This window comes from Danaus plexippus, assembly GCF_018135715.1.
Source record: "Danaus plexippus chromosome 13 unlocalized genomic scaffold, MEX_DaPlex mxdp_15, whole genome shotgun sequence".
Taxonomy (NCBI): domain Eukaryota; kingdom Metazoa; phylum Arthropoda; class Insecta; order Lepidoptera; family Nymphalidae; genus Danaus; species Danaus plexippus.
The window spans coordinates 6758658-6776642 of NW_026869849.1; the positions used below are offsets into that span (position 1 = coordinate 6758658).

General features: G+C 35.6%; 2 protein-coding genes across 3 annotated transcripts in view; one reads left to right on the forward strand and one right to left on the reverse strand.

Annotated features, from left to right (window-relative positions):
• Nucleotides 1-9531, forward strand: part of LOC116770350 (putative inorganic phosphate cotransporter) — a 30417-nt gene extending 20886 nt beyond the window's left edge. For both annotated transcript variants that reach the window (XM_061527608.1, XM_032661789.2), the window contains exons 2-11: nucleotides 1668-1846; nucleotides 1993-2111; nucleotides 3029-3158; nucleotides 3357-3444; nucleotides 4232-4458; nucleotides 4752-4901; nucleotides 5993-6125; nucleotides 6940-7061; nucleotides 7408-7527; nucleotides 7721-9531. In XM_061527608.1, the coding sequence (XP_061383592.1) occupies nucleotides 1668-1846; nucleotides 1993-2111; nucleotides 3029-3158; nucleotides 3357-3444; nucleotides 4232-4458; nucleotides 4752-4901; nucleotides 5993-6125; nucleotides 6940-7061; nucleotides 7408-7527; nucleotides 7721-7930 (1478 nt within the window). In that variant the 3' untranslated portion in view covers nucleotides 7931-9531. The remainder of the gene's footprint in view (nucleotides 1-1667; nucleotides 1847-1992; nucleotides 2112-3028; nucleotides 3159-3356; nucleotides 3445-4231; nucleotides 4459-4751; nucleotides 4902-5992; nucleotides 6126-6939; nucleotides 7062-7407; nucleotides 7528-7720) is intronic.
• A 2847-nt stretch (nucleotides 9532-12378) lies between these two features.
• Nucleotides 12379-17982, reverse strand: LOC116770477 (DNA-directed RNA polymerase I subunit RPA1). Its single transcript, XM_032661970.2, has 3 exons — nucleotides 17826-17982; nucleotides 13564-17715; nucleotides 12379-13231 (listed from the first exon to the last, which is right to left on the reverse strand). The coding sequence occupies exons 2-3, from the start codon at nucleotides 17704-17706 to the stop codon at nucleotides 12413-12415; spliced, it is 4962 nt and encodes a 1653-aa protein (XP_032517861.2). The 5' UTR covers nucleotides 17707-17715; nucleotides 17826-17982; the 3' UTR covers nucleotides 12379-12412.
• Between the last annotated feature and the right edge of the window lie 3 nt (nucleotides 17983-17985).

Sequence of the window (17985 nt, forward strand, 5' to 3'; positions counted from 1 at the left end):
GAACGTTCATAATGAAAAAATAATAATAATAATACGGAACTATATTAGACATGTTTTAATCAATTCCATAACAAGATCCGTTCTCATGTGACTGACATGTGCGGAATCACGGTCGCAAGGAGGCTCCATATCTCATTATTATCAGTTCGGTTCGATTTTTAAAAAAAACATTGTCATTATATCATCCGTTTTAATTGACCTGATATTAAGCTATATGTTTTTTTCAAGATTGTGTACATTTTATTTATTTAATTCCCTGTCATGTGTGGATTATGGACGTGTGTGTTCTTTAAACGGACCAAACGTCAACGATCGTTATCACAAACTAAATTAATGATATAATATTTTACAAACATTCTCTGCTCAATGATAAGTTCCTACATCTCCTTTACATTTAGGCGGTTACGTTTCTTGGCTCTATCTTTATAGCTAATTATAGAAGGAGGGACATTTACGTCATTAAATATTGATATGAGGTCAAATTTGTTCAATAAAATAAATTCGTTTGTTATGAAATATTAATAATATTTAGATTTCTTTTATAGTATCCAGTTTGAATTCCTTTGGGTCGTTAGCACGGTCGTTATAAAATTTCTTTATGCGATTATATAGAATATTATTATATATATACTATTTTTATGCGGCTTGGCCTGTTTAGGTATACATCATCCTTATGGGATTTCGTTCCTTATAATGTTAAAAATTGTCCTTTAATTGAAGAAGTAATAACGCACCAAACAATGTCGAATTGAGAACCTCATTCTTCTGGAAGACGGTAGCCTAAATTACTGCTTCGAAACAAAATTCTTTGAAATAACCTTCAAAACTAGCCCAGAAGTTGTAGAGATCGGCTGGAATGAGCAAACAGACGGAAGAAAAATAAAAAAATATATACTTTAGGTGTAGGAACTTATAAACAGAAACTTCAATTTTATTTGTTAGTAGGTGTAGACTAATGTTATACTTTTTCAGACGTGAAAGGAAAAGTGTGGTGTAAAGTATAATGTTTTCTGCTCATTTTTATCTCCGATTTAAATTAATTGGTGACTTTTCTAGATTATAATTATTAGTCATAATTATCATTATCATATCATTATTAATAATATAACACGCGCAGATTAGAAGATTAAGTTTATAACATCAGAAATATCAGCGGAGAATCTTTTATATTATCTGAACCATATTTTATGTGCTGTTGACAGGTGTTAGACATCCCCATTGAGTTTTATTGCAATTTACTAACAAAAATAATAACAAAATGTTTATTAAAAATATCTTATAAGCCGATATTAATTTGGCAATGAAATAATTGTACGAGTAACTTAAATAATAAAAAGAATGAACGTCTGGCAATCTTAAATCTTGCTTGTTCTTTGATGAGGTATATGATAAGTTGCAACGAGACTGGTTGTGATGTCTGGTGGAGTTATAAATCAACCAAGAACACAAAACAGTCCAACCAATACATGAACGTACGTCGTTATTTCAGCACTAATTTTAAACATTTCATTACGACTCGATTGAACGAATTAATTCTGCCGTCTCGCAAAACTAATTAATTGGTTTTAGAGGGATGATTATCGAAAGGAAATATTGAGCCAGACGTTTCTTGGCCACGTTTTAATCGGTTGTTTTTGTTTCGTATTTCATTAATGTGCGTCTTTCAGGTGGCCTGGGGACCCGTCACTGGGTAACGTTTATGCTGTTCCTGGGTATGGCGAACGCTTACATCATGAGAACAAACATGTCGGTCGCCATAGTCGCCATGGTCAATCACACCGCGCTGCCCGTCAAACAAGAAGCTCTGGACACTGAGTGCGGGAACGTAGATTCAAATGTCACTAAAGTGAGTACTACTTTATGGTTCTACTTTATATTAAATCTATATGTGTCTGGTCTAGCTATTCGTCTAGTTATTATATTTCATTAAGGAAATAAACTCTGTGCTTATTTTTTTTGAATCTGGTTTATTCTAACATTAATATAAATCAGGTGGCGCAATTACAAGACGGCTCGTTCGTCTGGAGCTCCAGCCTGCAAGGTTACATCCTGTCTTCCTTTTTCTACGGTTACGTCATCACGCAGATACCTTTCGGCATTTTATCTAAAAGGTTGGTCTCAATAGCGAATCACATTCTACGCGATTAATGCATATCACGATTTTATTATGTATGGAATTGTTATTACTCAAAGTTATACTCTGTACCTGTTGCTTATTTTGTAGAAGAATAAAATTGGAATTTGTAAAACGCAACAAGAATGTATCGTAAAATGTTTTATTGGTCGGCTGTGGTTAAAAAGGTACACACTTTAGATTTATGATAATGACACATACACATTAAATGCGATCGGTAAGCGGATTACGTTCTGCGATATTTAATAACAGAACTTGGTTTATATTAAAATGATTATCGAGAAATCTGCAAATTATTAAACGTCACTTTAAGTTAAGTTAACTTTGATATGTGTGCAGCCAAATCAACACGACAAGCCGATCGTTTTGATTCTGTATATTCCATTAGTCACTTTTAAATCCAAATTACTATGTTATAAGTATGAACATAAAAAGCACATATATATTACGTATTCGTCAGCCAAAGTGTATTATTATTCACATATCTGAACTTTCCATCAAACTGCATACTGTCAGTTTTTAGTTAGTCGTTAATAAAACTCCGCACATGGTATCGATATAGCTTGAATAGAAAAAATAGGAACTATTCTCGTGTAAGGCGTCGCAAATCTGTGATTACGATCCAATTAAAATAAGGCAACTTTCACACAGTCTTTCTATATTTGTATTACTCTAATAATATATGTGTAGTGTATGTAACGTGTTAATGAGATCTAAGACTTTCGCGAGTATGCATTTAAATGAAACTAATATTTTCGTATTACTACGCATCGGGCATCTTGTTTTCCCGCGATCGCGGTTGCTGCAAAGTAACCGTGACGTCGGGAGTATGTACAAAGTTAAAATAATAAAATGACGTAGTACATGTAGCTATGTATGTAATGTGTTGTGAAGGTACGGCGCTCGTCTGTTCTTGGGCGTGGGCATGTTGATCAACTCCGTGTTCGGTCTTCTGGTGCCTGTGGCTGCCGAGGCCGGCGTCTGGTGGCTCATACTAGTGAGGTTCATCCAGGGTTTGGGAGAGGTGAGATCGCACTTCAATTATGTACCCGTTAAATTATAAGTGCATAGACATTTTAAAGTTAAGATTTTAATATAAACACAATGAGATAGGTTATGGTTTGTTATATGTAAAATTAATCCGAATTTCAACAACGAGTTTAATTATATGTTGTATTGTTTAAATATGACAAACGTGATGCGAATGGTAAATTTCCTCCAGGGACCGATCGTGCCGTGTTCTCATGCGATGTTAGCGAAATGGATTCCTCCTAACGAGAGAAGCCGTATGGGAGCGGCGGTGTATGCTGGTGAGTAACTATCACGACACTGACATCGTGACACTTGACTGGTTTAAGACATTCTCAAAGTTATCTTTATAGCTAGATAATAACTTGGAATAAAAATGAATGCAATAAAATTCAATTAATTGTTTATAATTGAAGATCTCATATAATCATATACGTATATGTACGGTAACTTCAAGATACTTTTGCAGTAAAAAAATATCTTATTATACATATGAAGAACATTATATTTTTAAAGAATCCTATTTAAGTAGTGTTTTGATTGAAGATGCTCATCATACTGTTAATTTTAAAGCAAAAATTATTGTTACCGCTAACAAATTAGAAGTAATTGTTTATAAGAATGTTGTTAATTAGTAACAGGGATACCATAACCACGCCGTTTATACTCATGGCAACTGCTAACTGCATTTAGTCCGTATATTTTTATGTTTCACGTTCTACTGCTATCATTTAACATCACATTTAATTACAATCAAAATTTTATCAAATAAACATCGAAATAAAATCGTTTTTACGTTCGCCGAAAACATATCGAAATCTGAGATAGAAAATATATAAAAAAAAAAACAGTTTTATTAATATGGAATTAGAAATATATTTTTAATTAGAAAATTCATTGACACGATCAGTATTGGAACCTACGGCCTTATGAACGCGTGCCAGTTGCTTTGCGAATTGAGCTATCGTGTACAACTGATTAATATGGATTTAATGTTCAAAATTATATTTTATCTATAGTTAGACGATAACCAGGGTGTATTTTATTATTATTTAAATATTATATCAGGTGCTCAGTTCGGTACTGTCATATCAATGCCTCTCTCCGGTCTCCTCTCCGCGTACGGCTTCGCTGGTGGATGGCCGTCCATCTTCTACGTGTTCGGTCTCGTGGGTACGTTGTGGTGCATCATGTTCCTGCTGTTCGTGTCCGAAGATCCTGAACAGTGTCCGCGGATCAAAGAGGCCGAGAAGAAATACATTCTGAGCTCGCTGTGGGGCGCCGCCGGCTCTAGTGTGAGTGATTTACTAATAACATGTCACGTAAGACGTAACGAACATGATTTTCCATTCGTTCTTATATTTTTTTTCGCCGTTTCACGATTTTTTCCAGGTTATTTTAAATTTATTTTAATTTTTATTGTCAACACTTTAAAGGACAGTTGTATTGAGATAATTAATTATAACCTACATCATTTATATAAACCTAATTTCATTTTCTTGCAATAAATAAAAAAAAAATCTGTACGAATTATTAAACTTACCGATAGTATACATAGTTTTAAGATAACATTCGTGTTTCTGTGTAGTCTCCTCCAATACCGTGGAGCAAGATCCTTTTGTCCACGCCGTTTTGGGCCATCATGTTGGCACACATGGGACAGAACTACGGCTACGAGACTCTGATGACGGAGCTGCCGACCTTCATGAGACAGGTGCTGCACTTCTCCATCAAGGATGTAAGTTACTGATTTTTTAATAAGACACATAAATTTAACATAACATCTAAATAAGGTTCTAATTAAACAACGAACAATCTGTCAAATAAACTTTTTATGTATCACTGAAACTGAAAAATAATTTAATCACCACAATTTACGGAACCGAAAATAATATCTAAAAAACTCAGTATTTATCTGAAGTTAAGTATTATTTCGTCTTATGTAATAATATAAAGTATTTATCTCATATATTCCGTTCCACATTATATAACAATGATCCAATTCGTGAGAGGTATTTATAGTGGTAATAAAACGATTCCGCTCCCATTAATCATACCAACTGTCAGGGGTCAAGAGGCGAGTAAGTCAATTGACTTTTGAATCACGGCATGTCTGCCGCGCCTTTTATTGTAATAATAGGAACATGAATATTCGAGTTAAATAACAAACATCTAATAATTATCATTCACATTTTTAAAAAAAAAATAAAAATTATCGAGACAGTAGTTAAAACGTTATAAAATAGTTCTACTTAATTAATAGTATCTCGTCTGATGTAATATTAACACGATGTTTTAATCAGTGTGACGGTTGTATCGGCAATACATTATGTCTTACGCGGGTCAAGATTGCAGATTACTTTCATAGAAAATAATCGTCATATTAGTTGAATTGAAAAGTTTAGGTACAATTTATTTATAAAAAAAACTGTACCTTGAAAAAGATATTTTATTTCCGTTCGGGAACGTATTTTTAATTTTTAATTTTTATTACGAATTTGAACTTTATTTATATAACAGCTAAATCTCTCTACAACCCACTAAAAGACTTGGGTCTGTCCAGAACTCACATCAATTCATTCTTGGAACGTACTTCGAAGGCAGCCCTAGTAGGTTCTTTTCAAATTTGGTTAGGTAGAGAGATGAGCTTGGACGGTGGAGGTGAGCGTTTAACGCGCGTTAGTTAGGGGACCCTTAAACCTACACCTGGGTCGCAAGTCCCAGCACTATTGAAGCTTGTCTCTCTGCAACGCTATGGACCCGGCACAGGCAAGGTGAATCCATTGAATGCTAAGAAGTTTCGTCTCATAATAACATTCATAATTCCAGAACGGGTTCGTGTCGGCTCTTCCATACTTGTGCATGTGGCTGTTCTCCATGTTTATTTCGGTGGTCGCTGATTGGATGCTCTCCAGCGGTAGATTCAACCACACTCAAGTCCGAAAGATCATCAACAGTATTGGTACGTAATAACAATTATTGTTATTATAGGATTATATTTAATACCTACATATATATTATAGCCTTTATACGCAATCAAAACAGATTATGTTATAAAAGATAATCATGTGTGATAAATTACCGCCAGCTCATTTCTAAGTCCTGATTGATTTTATTGTGACTAATAATTACAAATGACAATCATCATAACTTCGATAGGGTTATCACCAACATAAAATTCATTCAATTATTCCTATTAAATATAAGATATAAATCTGTTATAATAGAACGAGAGTAGCAAACCCTATAACCCGCCGCAATTTACGCTCCGTCTATTTAAATACTTATCTGAACGTATTCCAGCACTTAAGGATATAAATCGTAAATACATTATATATATTTCATGTCACAAAAACGTTGAACTTAACGCATCGCTTCTACGAAAGTCTCTAGTATTAAAGTTCTGAAGAAATCACAGTCGATCAAAGATTCAGTTAAAATGATTTGCTTTAATTTTACAAGTGGCGCCATCTGTGCCGTACTAATTATAATATACTATAATCCTTAGAATTATTTTTATGACTGATTATAATTAATCCTAATACCGAACTATTGTAATTTTGTAATGGCAAAATTTAAGTATCAACTTGTATTTGAAAACTACAAATACTGGCTTCAGCCATTTTGTCAGATATTACTGGAAGTAACGCTGAACATAAGCAACAAGTCTGAAAGCGTACCTCGAACAATAAGTCCCGAACTTGATTAATCCGTATATACCACGGCTGTAGAGTGATTATCTCGTAATTTGTTTGACCTTTACCCTTTCTGTCCAGGTGAGTATGGCCCAGCGATAGGTCTGTTCGTGGCGGCTAACACGGGCTGCGACCCCGCCGCCACAGTCGCCATACTGGCCGTGGGAGTTGGGCTCAACGGAGGAATATACTCAGGGTTCAAGGTAAACGATTTATTTATATACTTTCTGTTTATCCAAAACTATAACCAATATTGTGTTGGTGAAAATTTAAAAGTTTGTATCTTATGTTATGACTATATATCACTATATGTTACTGTCCTTCAAGTCCTGGGTGTTAGAATATATTCCGAATAGGAAAACAATAGTGTCACACTATATACATATATAATTTTATGTCCAATGTGCATATAATAGACGCACGTCTACAACTGACTGCTATATTATTGCTAGCACACTTTGTAATGGCCGCGACATGCTGACAGACAGACAAACCAAAAATATTTCCGTGCGGTATCCATAGTACTAATGGTATTATTATTATAACAAGGTGAACCACCTGGACGTCTCTCCTCGGTTCGCCGGTATCTTGATGGCCTTCACTAACTGTCTTGCCAACCTCACCGGCCTGCTGGCGCCCATCATCGCCGGATACATCATCGAGGGCAACGTGAGTACACACACACACACATTACCGATATATATTCCAAAAAATTACTGTCCAGTTTCTCATTTCCTAAAAAGAACTTCATGTTCACCAAATATTAAATATCCATATTAGAATATAGTTGACATCTATTATTTCAAAATAAATCACGCGCACATAAATATTTTAAAATATTGCGACATGTTTTTTTCTACAGCCCTCTCAGGCTCAATGGAAGAAGGTATTCTACATCGCTGGAGGCGTTTACATATTCTGCGCGACCTTCTACAACATTTTCGGCTCGGGGAGGAGACAAGACTGGGACAATCCCGCGGAGGACGAAGCCATAGCCAAGAAGGCCGCCGCAAAGAAGAACAACAAGCTGGAGAGACAAGCGAACCAGAACACAGCGGAAACCGCGCAATAGCAGGGTTTATAAAGCGGCAAACACAACTGTCAACATTGTCTATGGTGGACTCACACTGAAAATAATACTGGCAGTATCCGATTGTCTATACTCTATAACAAGATGTTGTCTATGCCGAGAAATAATTGAAAATTAGCCAATAATATACCATGTTTGGTTTGTTTTTTTACTAATAATTGTATAGTTGTGTTTGCAGACAGTTACGATATAAATTCCGATGTTTTATGAGATGTCGGTGAGAAAAATGTTATAAATAATCTTATTCGACAGGTTATTTTGTTAGGTTTCTATGAAAATGGTTACGGGGTGATAATATTTGTGTATTACATTGAAATTTATTTTAGATGTAAAAGAAGCTTATATCGAATGCAAATATAATTTGCACGTATATTAAGTGAGCCGTTATATTGATAGTTATCACGCAGTCTTTATTTATTGTATGCGAAATAAATTAATAAGACGCACATCGACGAGGCTGTGATAGATTCGCGTGTAGAAGCTGACATGGAACTTATATCGTAACGCTCGTTTTAAAATCTTGCTATTTATTTATTTTCTTTAATATAGATACCATACAAGTATTGTTTATAATTTTATAGTTTGATGACGGTATAACAGAGACGCGTGCAAGGTGATAGTGATGTCGGGTCCAAGATTTTTGATACGTTACCTTCCTAGACAGTAAACGTCCGAAAACCTCGCAAAAAATTATTTAATAGACAAAAATTTTAAGCTCGAATATAAAGTTACTAGTGATTATAAAACGAAACAATTTTTTTTTAGACGCATTCAGAATATAATCTGTGTCTAGTTTGTCAACTGTCAAACGGTAAAGACTTGTTGTGATTGCGAGCCCCTCCCTGTTCGCGTAGCGAATGTTGTTGCGGTAGTTAAGTGGTCACTACACTCGTATTTGCGAAGTTGTTCAAGTGAAAAAAGCAGTGAAGTTCTATAAGAAATTTATTACACATTACGCTTTATAAAACCTCGCTAGTAGAAGAACTTTGTAAAATCTTCATTACATCGTCACTTGTTAACTAGTTCTCTTTATTGCTGGCTTATAAGCCGGCCACAACTGAAAGTCAAATGAGAAACGAGGTAGCACAAAACAACACGAGATAATACTGAACACTTCGCGTGGCGTGTAGTGGTCGCTTTAGAATTTTAAGGTTTAAGTTATTTATAAATAGCAATGTAGTCCACGCGTCAGACGACGTGCTAGAGCTAATGTGATCATTCTGTTATTAAGTAATTTTAAGAAATTTTTTACCGACACCGCACACAACTAAAACAATCGCAAGTAAATATACAGACGCCTTTAGTAGACGGTAAATAAAACTTTTATATACATTTAAATTTACAGTATTTAGTATAATTATAATGAAGTTTGTATTGTGTGCGGTGGACCTTTTGATAACCATTAGTCTTGTATCACGTAATGAAGTATTTTGGTTGATATTTTACTGATTGATAATTATTTGTGACTCTCGCAAGAGATAAAAACAATGTAATGTGTCAGACACAATACATATTATGTGGTATATATTAATGTTTGTAAACTATACATATAAACAATTTTGAGAATACGAGTTTTTAAATTATGTGACGTTTTTTTTTATTTCCCAGTGTTGTGGTCAAATTAAAAAACACGATGTAAAAACATCCCAACATCAAACTTAACAATATATTTAAATAAGTTAGGCTGGCCCTAGACGGACCGCATGTCGCAGTTCAGACGGACCGCTCTAGAGTCTAGACTGATCGCGTTGAAGTCGTGCACCGCTGCAACACGACCGCATAATGCTGTCGACTACTACTGCTTGAAGCGGTTGTGTTCGAGCGCAAAATAATGGAGTGAGGCGGGAGCGTTTGCCTACCGAAAGGAAGGGATTTATACTCAACGGGAAGCGGAGTGGGGCGCGGTCGGCAGCAATCGTGTGGTGGTTCCGGCAGCTCTAAGCAGTCGACCGCACGGCGAAACTCGACCGCCGAGCGACTGCTCCGACCGCTCAGGAACCTCTCGAGCGGTCCGTGTATGTGGGTCTATGAATTTAGTATGGAAACTGCAGATCGCCGTGCGGCGACCGCATCTTGCAGTTGGTCTCGACTGCAAGATGGGATCCGTCTGTTGCCAGCCTGAGTGTCTAGATTATTATCTTGACAAACTGTTGTGCAAAGTTTTTTTTTAGACCCACCAACACTAACTTTAACACGAGTAACTGAATTCTATGAACCTACTTTGACTTATAAATGTAAAAAAAATTTTAAGCAAACTGAATCGGTAACCGAGGCCGAATTGTCAGAAATATACTTGTGCGTAAAAATACAGCCAATATTTAGCAAGTTAATGTGATGATGACTTGAGGAGAAGACAAGTTCTGAAATACTGATGACATCCCGTTGCCCTTTAATGAGATGAATGGTATAACTATAGTACAGCATAATATATTATTCGATATTTAATATATTCTTGTTTCTTACTTATCGGTAAAAGGAAATAAATAATAAGAATAAAATATTAAAAACTTGAAACAGTAACGTGAAAATCATTTGACTTCTTGTTATTTACTTTAAAATATAATTAATATTGTGTGTATCGGGTTAAGTGTAATAATAAATACACAGAATCGATTTTAATGTTCGCTGAAAATCTCGCAATACTAACACGTAACCCCAAACACTGTCAAGTACTATTGGACAGGGACGTGCGTGCGTGCGTGCACAAAGATTTGGGGTAGGATAAGCAGAATTTGTTAGAAAAATATTAAAAATTTTCATCATAATTTCCTCCTCTAAACATTGATAATATTCGCTCATAAAGTTACAGCAGTCCGATCAGAACGAACATCTATATTTTTTATAAATCTATCAACTACCTCTGAGCCACGAAAGTACCTTAAAACGATTACGAGCAATGTTATGTTATGTTATCTATTATTTACATTATGTGCATCGTCGTTTTATGACAATTATTGAAATTTTAATATCCAGTTCAGATCCAAAACATTCTTATTATTATTATTATTATTATTTGAAAACAACAAACAAAATAATTTATTTGTGTGACACAATACCTGCTAGCTAATTATAACTGTTATAATACTTTTTATTAAAACGAATAACATCACCTTTTTTTAAGTTAAGTCTAAACTGGTCACACCTTGCCTTTGTAATTATATTAATTTTATCAACAAATGACAACATTGAAAATGTACTCGTAATTAATTTCCTTAAACACACATCACTAGTACAGAGCTCAGAGTTATAATTGTCCATAATTCGTTAGATAATAAATATTAAATTCACTAATTAGCTTATTAAAACTTATTCACTTGCGCTTAGAAAGACAATAATAACAAAATAGCGAAAAAAAATTTTTTAACGGTATACCGACACATTAAATACTCCCTTTTCATTTTACAATCAACTCAGTTTCTATGACATTTTAAACGAGTGGGGTTAACGAAGCAGTGCCTCTTGAACGCTAGGGCATACATGGTTTTTGCACACACACATACAAAATGTTTCCTGCATACAAGACGAGACTTGTAGATCGTCCTTGAGATTATTAGTATGGAATATATGCAGCGAGTAGTTGTTTTTTAACACCTTGTCTGGGAAGCGGCGCTAGCCGCTAGCAGCAGCGGATCGAAAATGTTTAGTTTACGTTGATAGATGGCATTTTTAACAATTTTATCAAATCTTGAATCAAATGTTATTAAATTAATATTCCGCAATGAATGATTAAAAGTATGCAAGTAAAAATTAAACAATGTATGTTTTTAGTTGTTGCATGGTTAGGATAAGCAGTGCTTACTTGCATCTATGGTTTGTACGCCAGACTATATCATTTTCATCTACTGAACATCATTCACTTCAATGCAATATCATTGTATCTTTAATTCTTAATTTAAATATACAAATCGCTAACTTTAAGAAAAACTGTAATTTGGTTGATATTCTTGAGAATTTGTGGAAAAAATAAATATCACAATGAACTGTCACATAAAATCGTAAAATGAAAATACACTCTGCAGGTCCCCAACATAAAGATATAGTGTCATTAGTGCTTGCCGCTTAATAATCAGAAACGATCAAATTAACATGAAAAAGAGGAAAAAATAATTCTTCCGTCGAACTACTTTTAAAGAATATCTTGAAATTTTATTTAAAATTGCACTACCGACAATAAACTCTAACATTCTAGATGTTTAGACTTTAGATGAACAAATAAAACGTCTAAAGGAATTGTACTTACCATGTTCGTTATTAGAAAATTATGTTTTTTAAATGGCAATAAAAACAGATCAGATATTAAAGGGAATTGAAGGAAGAAATGATAGAGACTAGAGAATGTATACAATAAAAAATAATTTGAAGGTTTGTATAAGAAATCCGTTGTTTACATTAAATCAAACCTTGAAATTGTGTTGATAATAAAAAACCAATAAAACAAATATAAACATATATTTTAATTTCACATTAGCTGACAACTTTACTGAAATGCTGCAAACTGAAGGAACCCGTGCCGGCTCGGCACGGCTGGCCGAGCATGAGACAGCTGGACGCTGACCTGATGAAATCTTTCTTGGAGTTCAGAACAGCCTCCTTCAGGAATATCAAAGACGATTCGAAGGACATTTGCTGTAAAGGTGAAGTTGACGCCTCCATCCCCTTCCTGCTCATGGGCTCAAATATTCCGTTGTACGTCATGTAATCCGCCACCAGCGTCAGGTGGCGCGGGTCCACGGTGATGCCGTACACGTTGAATACGTTCTGGATTTCTTTTATGATAACTTTGTTTGCCGCTTCAATGCCGTACGTGTTTGCGATGGCGTGAATGTCGTTCGTGTATAACTTGTTCAAATCTAAGAGGTGACTGTACTTGGACATTTGTACTATATTGATCCCTTCAGTTTTGAGGTATAGGACGTCCTTTTCCTTGTTAGTGATCGCCCGTTTGATGTTCTTGATTTCGTATATGACTGAATTCTTGGCTGCGTCGCGCAAGGCCTGGGACAGGTCTACCCGCAGGAATGCTATCGGGAAGAACACGGTCAATTCACACCACTTATGGTTCTTGGTGTCAAAGGTATAGTTTGACGCGTTGGTTATTTTCCCAACTACTTTTTCCATGGCTTTAGCATCTTCAGCGTTTACCTCTTCAACCGTTTCAAGATCATCGTCTTTTTCTTTTGTATTATTTTCATCTATTTCCAAATCGTCATCAGATTTCTCTTCTTCTTCTGACTCTGGATCTTCGTATTCTTGTTCTTCGGAACGTTTTTTACGTATTTTTACCTAAAATAATAATACTTAATTATTGCACACTCATTAAAATATAAGTTGTTTACAATAAATCCTATATAATAGTTTTTTTTTCAATCTTTCTCGTGAAAATGTATTTTATGATCTTACTACCCGTTGTTTTTGATAAGTTAATTTATAATTTTTTGTTGTTAATACAAATTATTAAATCAGTTTAGTTGCCTCTAAATACTTTGTGTCTTCATTCAATTTTAAAGGGTTCCCGACATCTCAGGAGATCGCGAGCCATGTGTCGAAAAACACTGCTATATCCTTAATATTTACCACTACTACTTACTACTACTCCTACTATTACAAATACTTACGTCTGTATTATCTTCATCGTCGTGAGGCCCCTCATCATCCGAACTGTCCACGTCTTGACCTTGACGTTCCTCAAGGTCAGGGGAGTTGTCTTCGTCCTCCTCATCATCAGCGACCCGACGTTTCTTTTCTTTCTCCGCAGCCCACAAAACACCACAAGTACTCTTCGCCTGCTTTCGGATAACCGCAAACATCTCATTAAAGAATTTATTCTGCATGTGTTTTATTATTTGCGGTGGCTTCACGGTATACTGCGTTTTATATTGAGAAAACGGTAGGAAAACGAAACGCATCGTCGTCTTCATCTGCCGATCGGGCTTTGTAACAATTTCGCATTGAACCTCAATCTTTTCCAAAACGTCTGACACCGTAACTCTGTTCATTTTTTGTCTCAACTTCTCAGCTTTTTTGTTTAAATCTGCTATATTGGGCAAGAAGGGTATGTCCATGTTTGGAGTTTTTAATTGAGCTGATGCTGTCATTAAAATTTCTCTCAGTCGTGGTATACCTAATGTCACGTTCATGTCTCCTCTACCAGCGAAATGGAATGTGTTCAATGTCATTTGCGTGGAGGGCTCTCCAATGGATTGGGCCGCTAACAAGCCGACTGGTTCTCCGGGAGCGGCCATAGATTCCAAATATTTAGCACTGATGACTTCTAAAAATTTATCCTTTTCTGTGTACTCATTGTAACTAGATTCCGTCCGATTTTTCAAGTAGTTTTGAATGATACCGTCTAACTGTTCATTTATCGTGCCAAATTTGTATTCAGGTGATAGTTTGCTGGGGATTGGGTCGGGACAAGGTTTCCTGTAGTACTGTTGTCTTTCTTCCTCGTCCAATTCCCGCCACATTTTTTCTAACTCCCAATAATAAGGATCTCTAGTTTGATCAGTAGGTAAATCATCAAGAACTATGTCCTTTCTAACTAACGAAGAAAATTTCGCAAAACCACTTGTTCGTATCTTTTCAAACGGACTTCCATTTTTCTTTTTCCACTTTTTCAATGATTTTTGTGCTTTTGCTATAATCTTCGTATCGGTCTCATCTTTTAGTTTTTTGATCACGGACTTTCCAATTACAGCACTAGAATTTTCATCCAAGAACTTGAATTGTCCATCCTTTAAGAACTGGCATTTAAGAATATCAAGGCCGTCTTCACCATAAGCGAACTGGATGATGCTACTGTCAGCGTCCCTGACGGTATGGTCATAAGCTACACTTAAACCCTCTAAATGCTTAATCAAACATCTTTGCAAGTAACCAGAACGACTTGTTTTAACAGCAGTATCAATAAGACCTTCTCTACCGGCCATACAATGGAAGAAGAATTCTTGTGGTTGTATTCCAGTCATAAAACGACCGTCGATGAAACCGCCCGCTCTGGGAGAGATATCATAAGGAGGAAAGCTTGGCAGTGATCTACCAGATATCATTAACGGCGGTCTCTTGCCTTCTAATTCTATCTGTCCAAGTAAACATGAAATTTGCATAGTGTTGACAGTTGAGCCTTTTGCTCCCGATTGCACCATCAGTTGTAAATTATTTGATGGGAACTTTTCCAATAAACCTTCAGATAAACAAACGGTATTTATGTTATTTGTATATGAATCCAACATATTTTTATACTGCCTGTCGAGATTTGCTCGGAATTTAGGATCTTTACTTAACATTTCAGATATTACATCTTTCAATTTTTGTTCCTCTACGTCCGCCGGAACTTCTGTTGCTTTCACAGCTGCTACTCTGCCAGCTTGTCGAACCAAACTTATAATTTCGTCACGTTTTTTGTTAGCTTCATCAACCACCAAAATATCTTTTACGCCTAGCGTAAAACCTATCCATTGAAGATAAAATGTAAAGACTTTAGAAAAGGAACTAAGGAGAGCACTTGAACTGTCTCCCCCATACAGTTCATACATGCAATGAACTAAACCATAAGGTGTGGCCCCATAATGAGTCTTATCCAATACACCACTTACAAGTTCGCCTTTTCTGATAATGACTTCTGCTTCTGTCATGGTGTTTGGATTAGTGAATGGTGTACCACCAGCCTTCCAAGGCCTAGGAGCTTCTTTTTGCCATGCTTTAGCACTTATTTTGGCTTTCCCTTCTAATGATAGATAAGGTTTACCTTTAGGTATAGTGTTAATAATTATTGTTGACATAACTTGTTTACCAGACCACAGCACTGCGGGTTTTAAAATTGTCGGTGGTAGCAATTTTATTTCCCCTTTATGACTTGATAGTGCTTGAAACACCAACTGTTGATAATCAGCTTTTTTGAAAAACGTGCCTCTAAGTGACATCCTCACTCCAGCAATAACATGATCCTGTATCAAACCACTTAAAGGAGTTCCGTCTTTAGGAACAAGGTATTGTTTCCTCACAGACATGATATTGTATGCTTCGCTTCTCGCAATTTCGTTTTGTGGGAAATGTGCGTTCATCTCGTCACCATCAAAATCAGCATTGTATGATTTACAGTTAGCATAGTGAAGCCTTAGAGTTTTTTCTCCTTTGAGTATCCTCGCTCTATGGGCCATCATACTCGGCTTGTGGAGTGATGGTTGGCGATTGAGTATTAAAACATCCCCATTCACTAAATGTCTATGAACAATTTTCAATCCGGACGATTTATATTCATCTGGTGTTAACAGTTTCTTGGCAAGACTTTTTCTTTTCTCTATCGAGTCCGGTGGTATTCTAATTATTCTTCCGTTTTTGACTTCTAACTTTTCAGCTCCAGGATGGACATTTGGTCCATTAATTACCATTTTCCTTAATTCATCCACATTCCATTCAGTGACGGGAACCGGATATGTCAGTTTAGTGGCAAATGCATCAGGGATGCCTATTTCATCAATATCTACATTGGGATCAGGCGTGATCACAGACCTAGCAGCAAAGTTCACTCTTTTACCCATCATATGCATTCTTATGACCCCGGTTTTCTTTTCGAGTATATGTTTTAATCCTTGACTTGTAGTACCTTGTCCTTCACAGGTTAATAGATAGTTGATGTGTTTTTGAAGGTCTTGCCACACGGTGTGCAGCTTTTCTGCTGGGGTTTCACCAATTACACTTTCATAGGCTTGCCTTGGCTGCTGTTCTAAGCCATCTATAGCTTTCTGATGTTGAGGCGTCATTAGTACCTGTAGAACGGCTCTCGCACTATACGCAGATTGTAGGATACCTTTATACACATTGGTTTGTGGATGTTCCATCAATTCTCCATGCAATACATTACAAGGCCTAACAATGGGTGGCAGTACGGGAACAACTTGCATAAAAAAGATATCAGTAACTGGTTTAATGTTAATATATTTCAATATAGGAACACAGTGTACTAAGATATCCGAATCGTTCTGTTCTATGGCCTTACAATATCTTTTCAGATCATCCGGCATTAATATTTTTACACCTTTAGCACCTTTATCAGCGCTGATGTTGTACATTATTTTTCCATCGGATGTTGTCACTTTAATTAATTTACTTTTACAATACATGCATAATTTTGATACACTCAATGCTTTAAAGTAATGATTGATGATTTTTGTTCTTAGTTTGTCAGTATTCTTATTTTGAAATGTTTCAAACACCGGATCCTTGTGTTTAAGAAGTTTTTGGTATTTTCTTATAACTTTATTTGGCTTTTCAGGTGATGATTCATTTCTGTACTCTTTTACATCACCTACATAATTTTCCAGGTCAAGTGCAGCGGTAACATGACCTGCATCAATCAATTCCAGTTGTAATTTGAGAATAAACTTCATTCTATCATCCATTTGTATTTTAAAACAAGTAAGACATGATATACGAAATATTGTATATATATTTTTTATAAATACTGGATTTACCACAGTGAGCGGCAATTCTATATGTCCAAAATGTCCTGGACAGTGTAATAAAGAATTTGAGCAAGTGGCACAGAAATCATTTCTTTCCCTGAGAGGTCCAAGGGCTGGGTCATATAATCCTCCTTTGTTGGGATTGCCCATAGCATCAAATGATATAGTATTAGTTATTTTGGCAACACTAAGTTTTTTAATGTCGTCATCCGTAAACATCAGAAATTGTACAGAATCAGGATCCACCGATGTTAGGCCTGTTAAGGCAGATGTGAATCTTGAATCGAAGTCCATTGTTAATATCTGTAATAATATATTGCAAGATAAATAAAAAGCATAAGACACAGAACTTAACCTAGCACTAGTAACAATATCAAAATATTCCTAAAATAATAATATGGAAGTATACTTACGTTTGTTATTGCTTTCGGTTTTTGTCACGTAAAGTATACTTATACATTAAAAAGTTATTATTTAAAACAACACTTAAAATTCATTAACTTCGGCTTTTATCCGTAACAAAACGTGCATAACAGCATTGTATATTCCGTCAATGTCAAGACTTAGTGACAA

Coding starts and splice junctions, on each gene's coding strand:
- LOC116770477 (XM_032661970.2), bottom strand. CDS start 17,706: ATGGACTTCGATTCAAGATTCACATCTGCCTTAACAGGCCTAACATCG. Junction 13,232..13,563: donor ACGATGAAGATAATACAGAC/GTAAGTATTTGT, acceptor TTATTATTTTAG/GTAAAAATACGTAAAAAACG.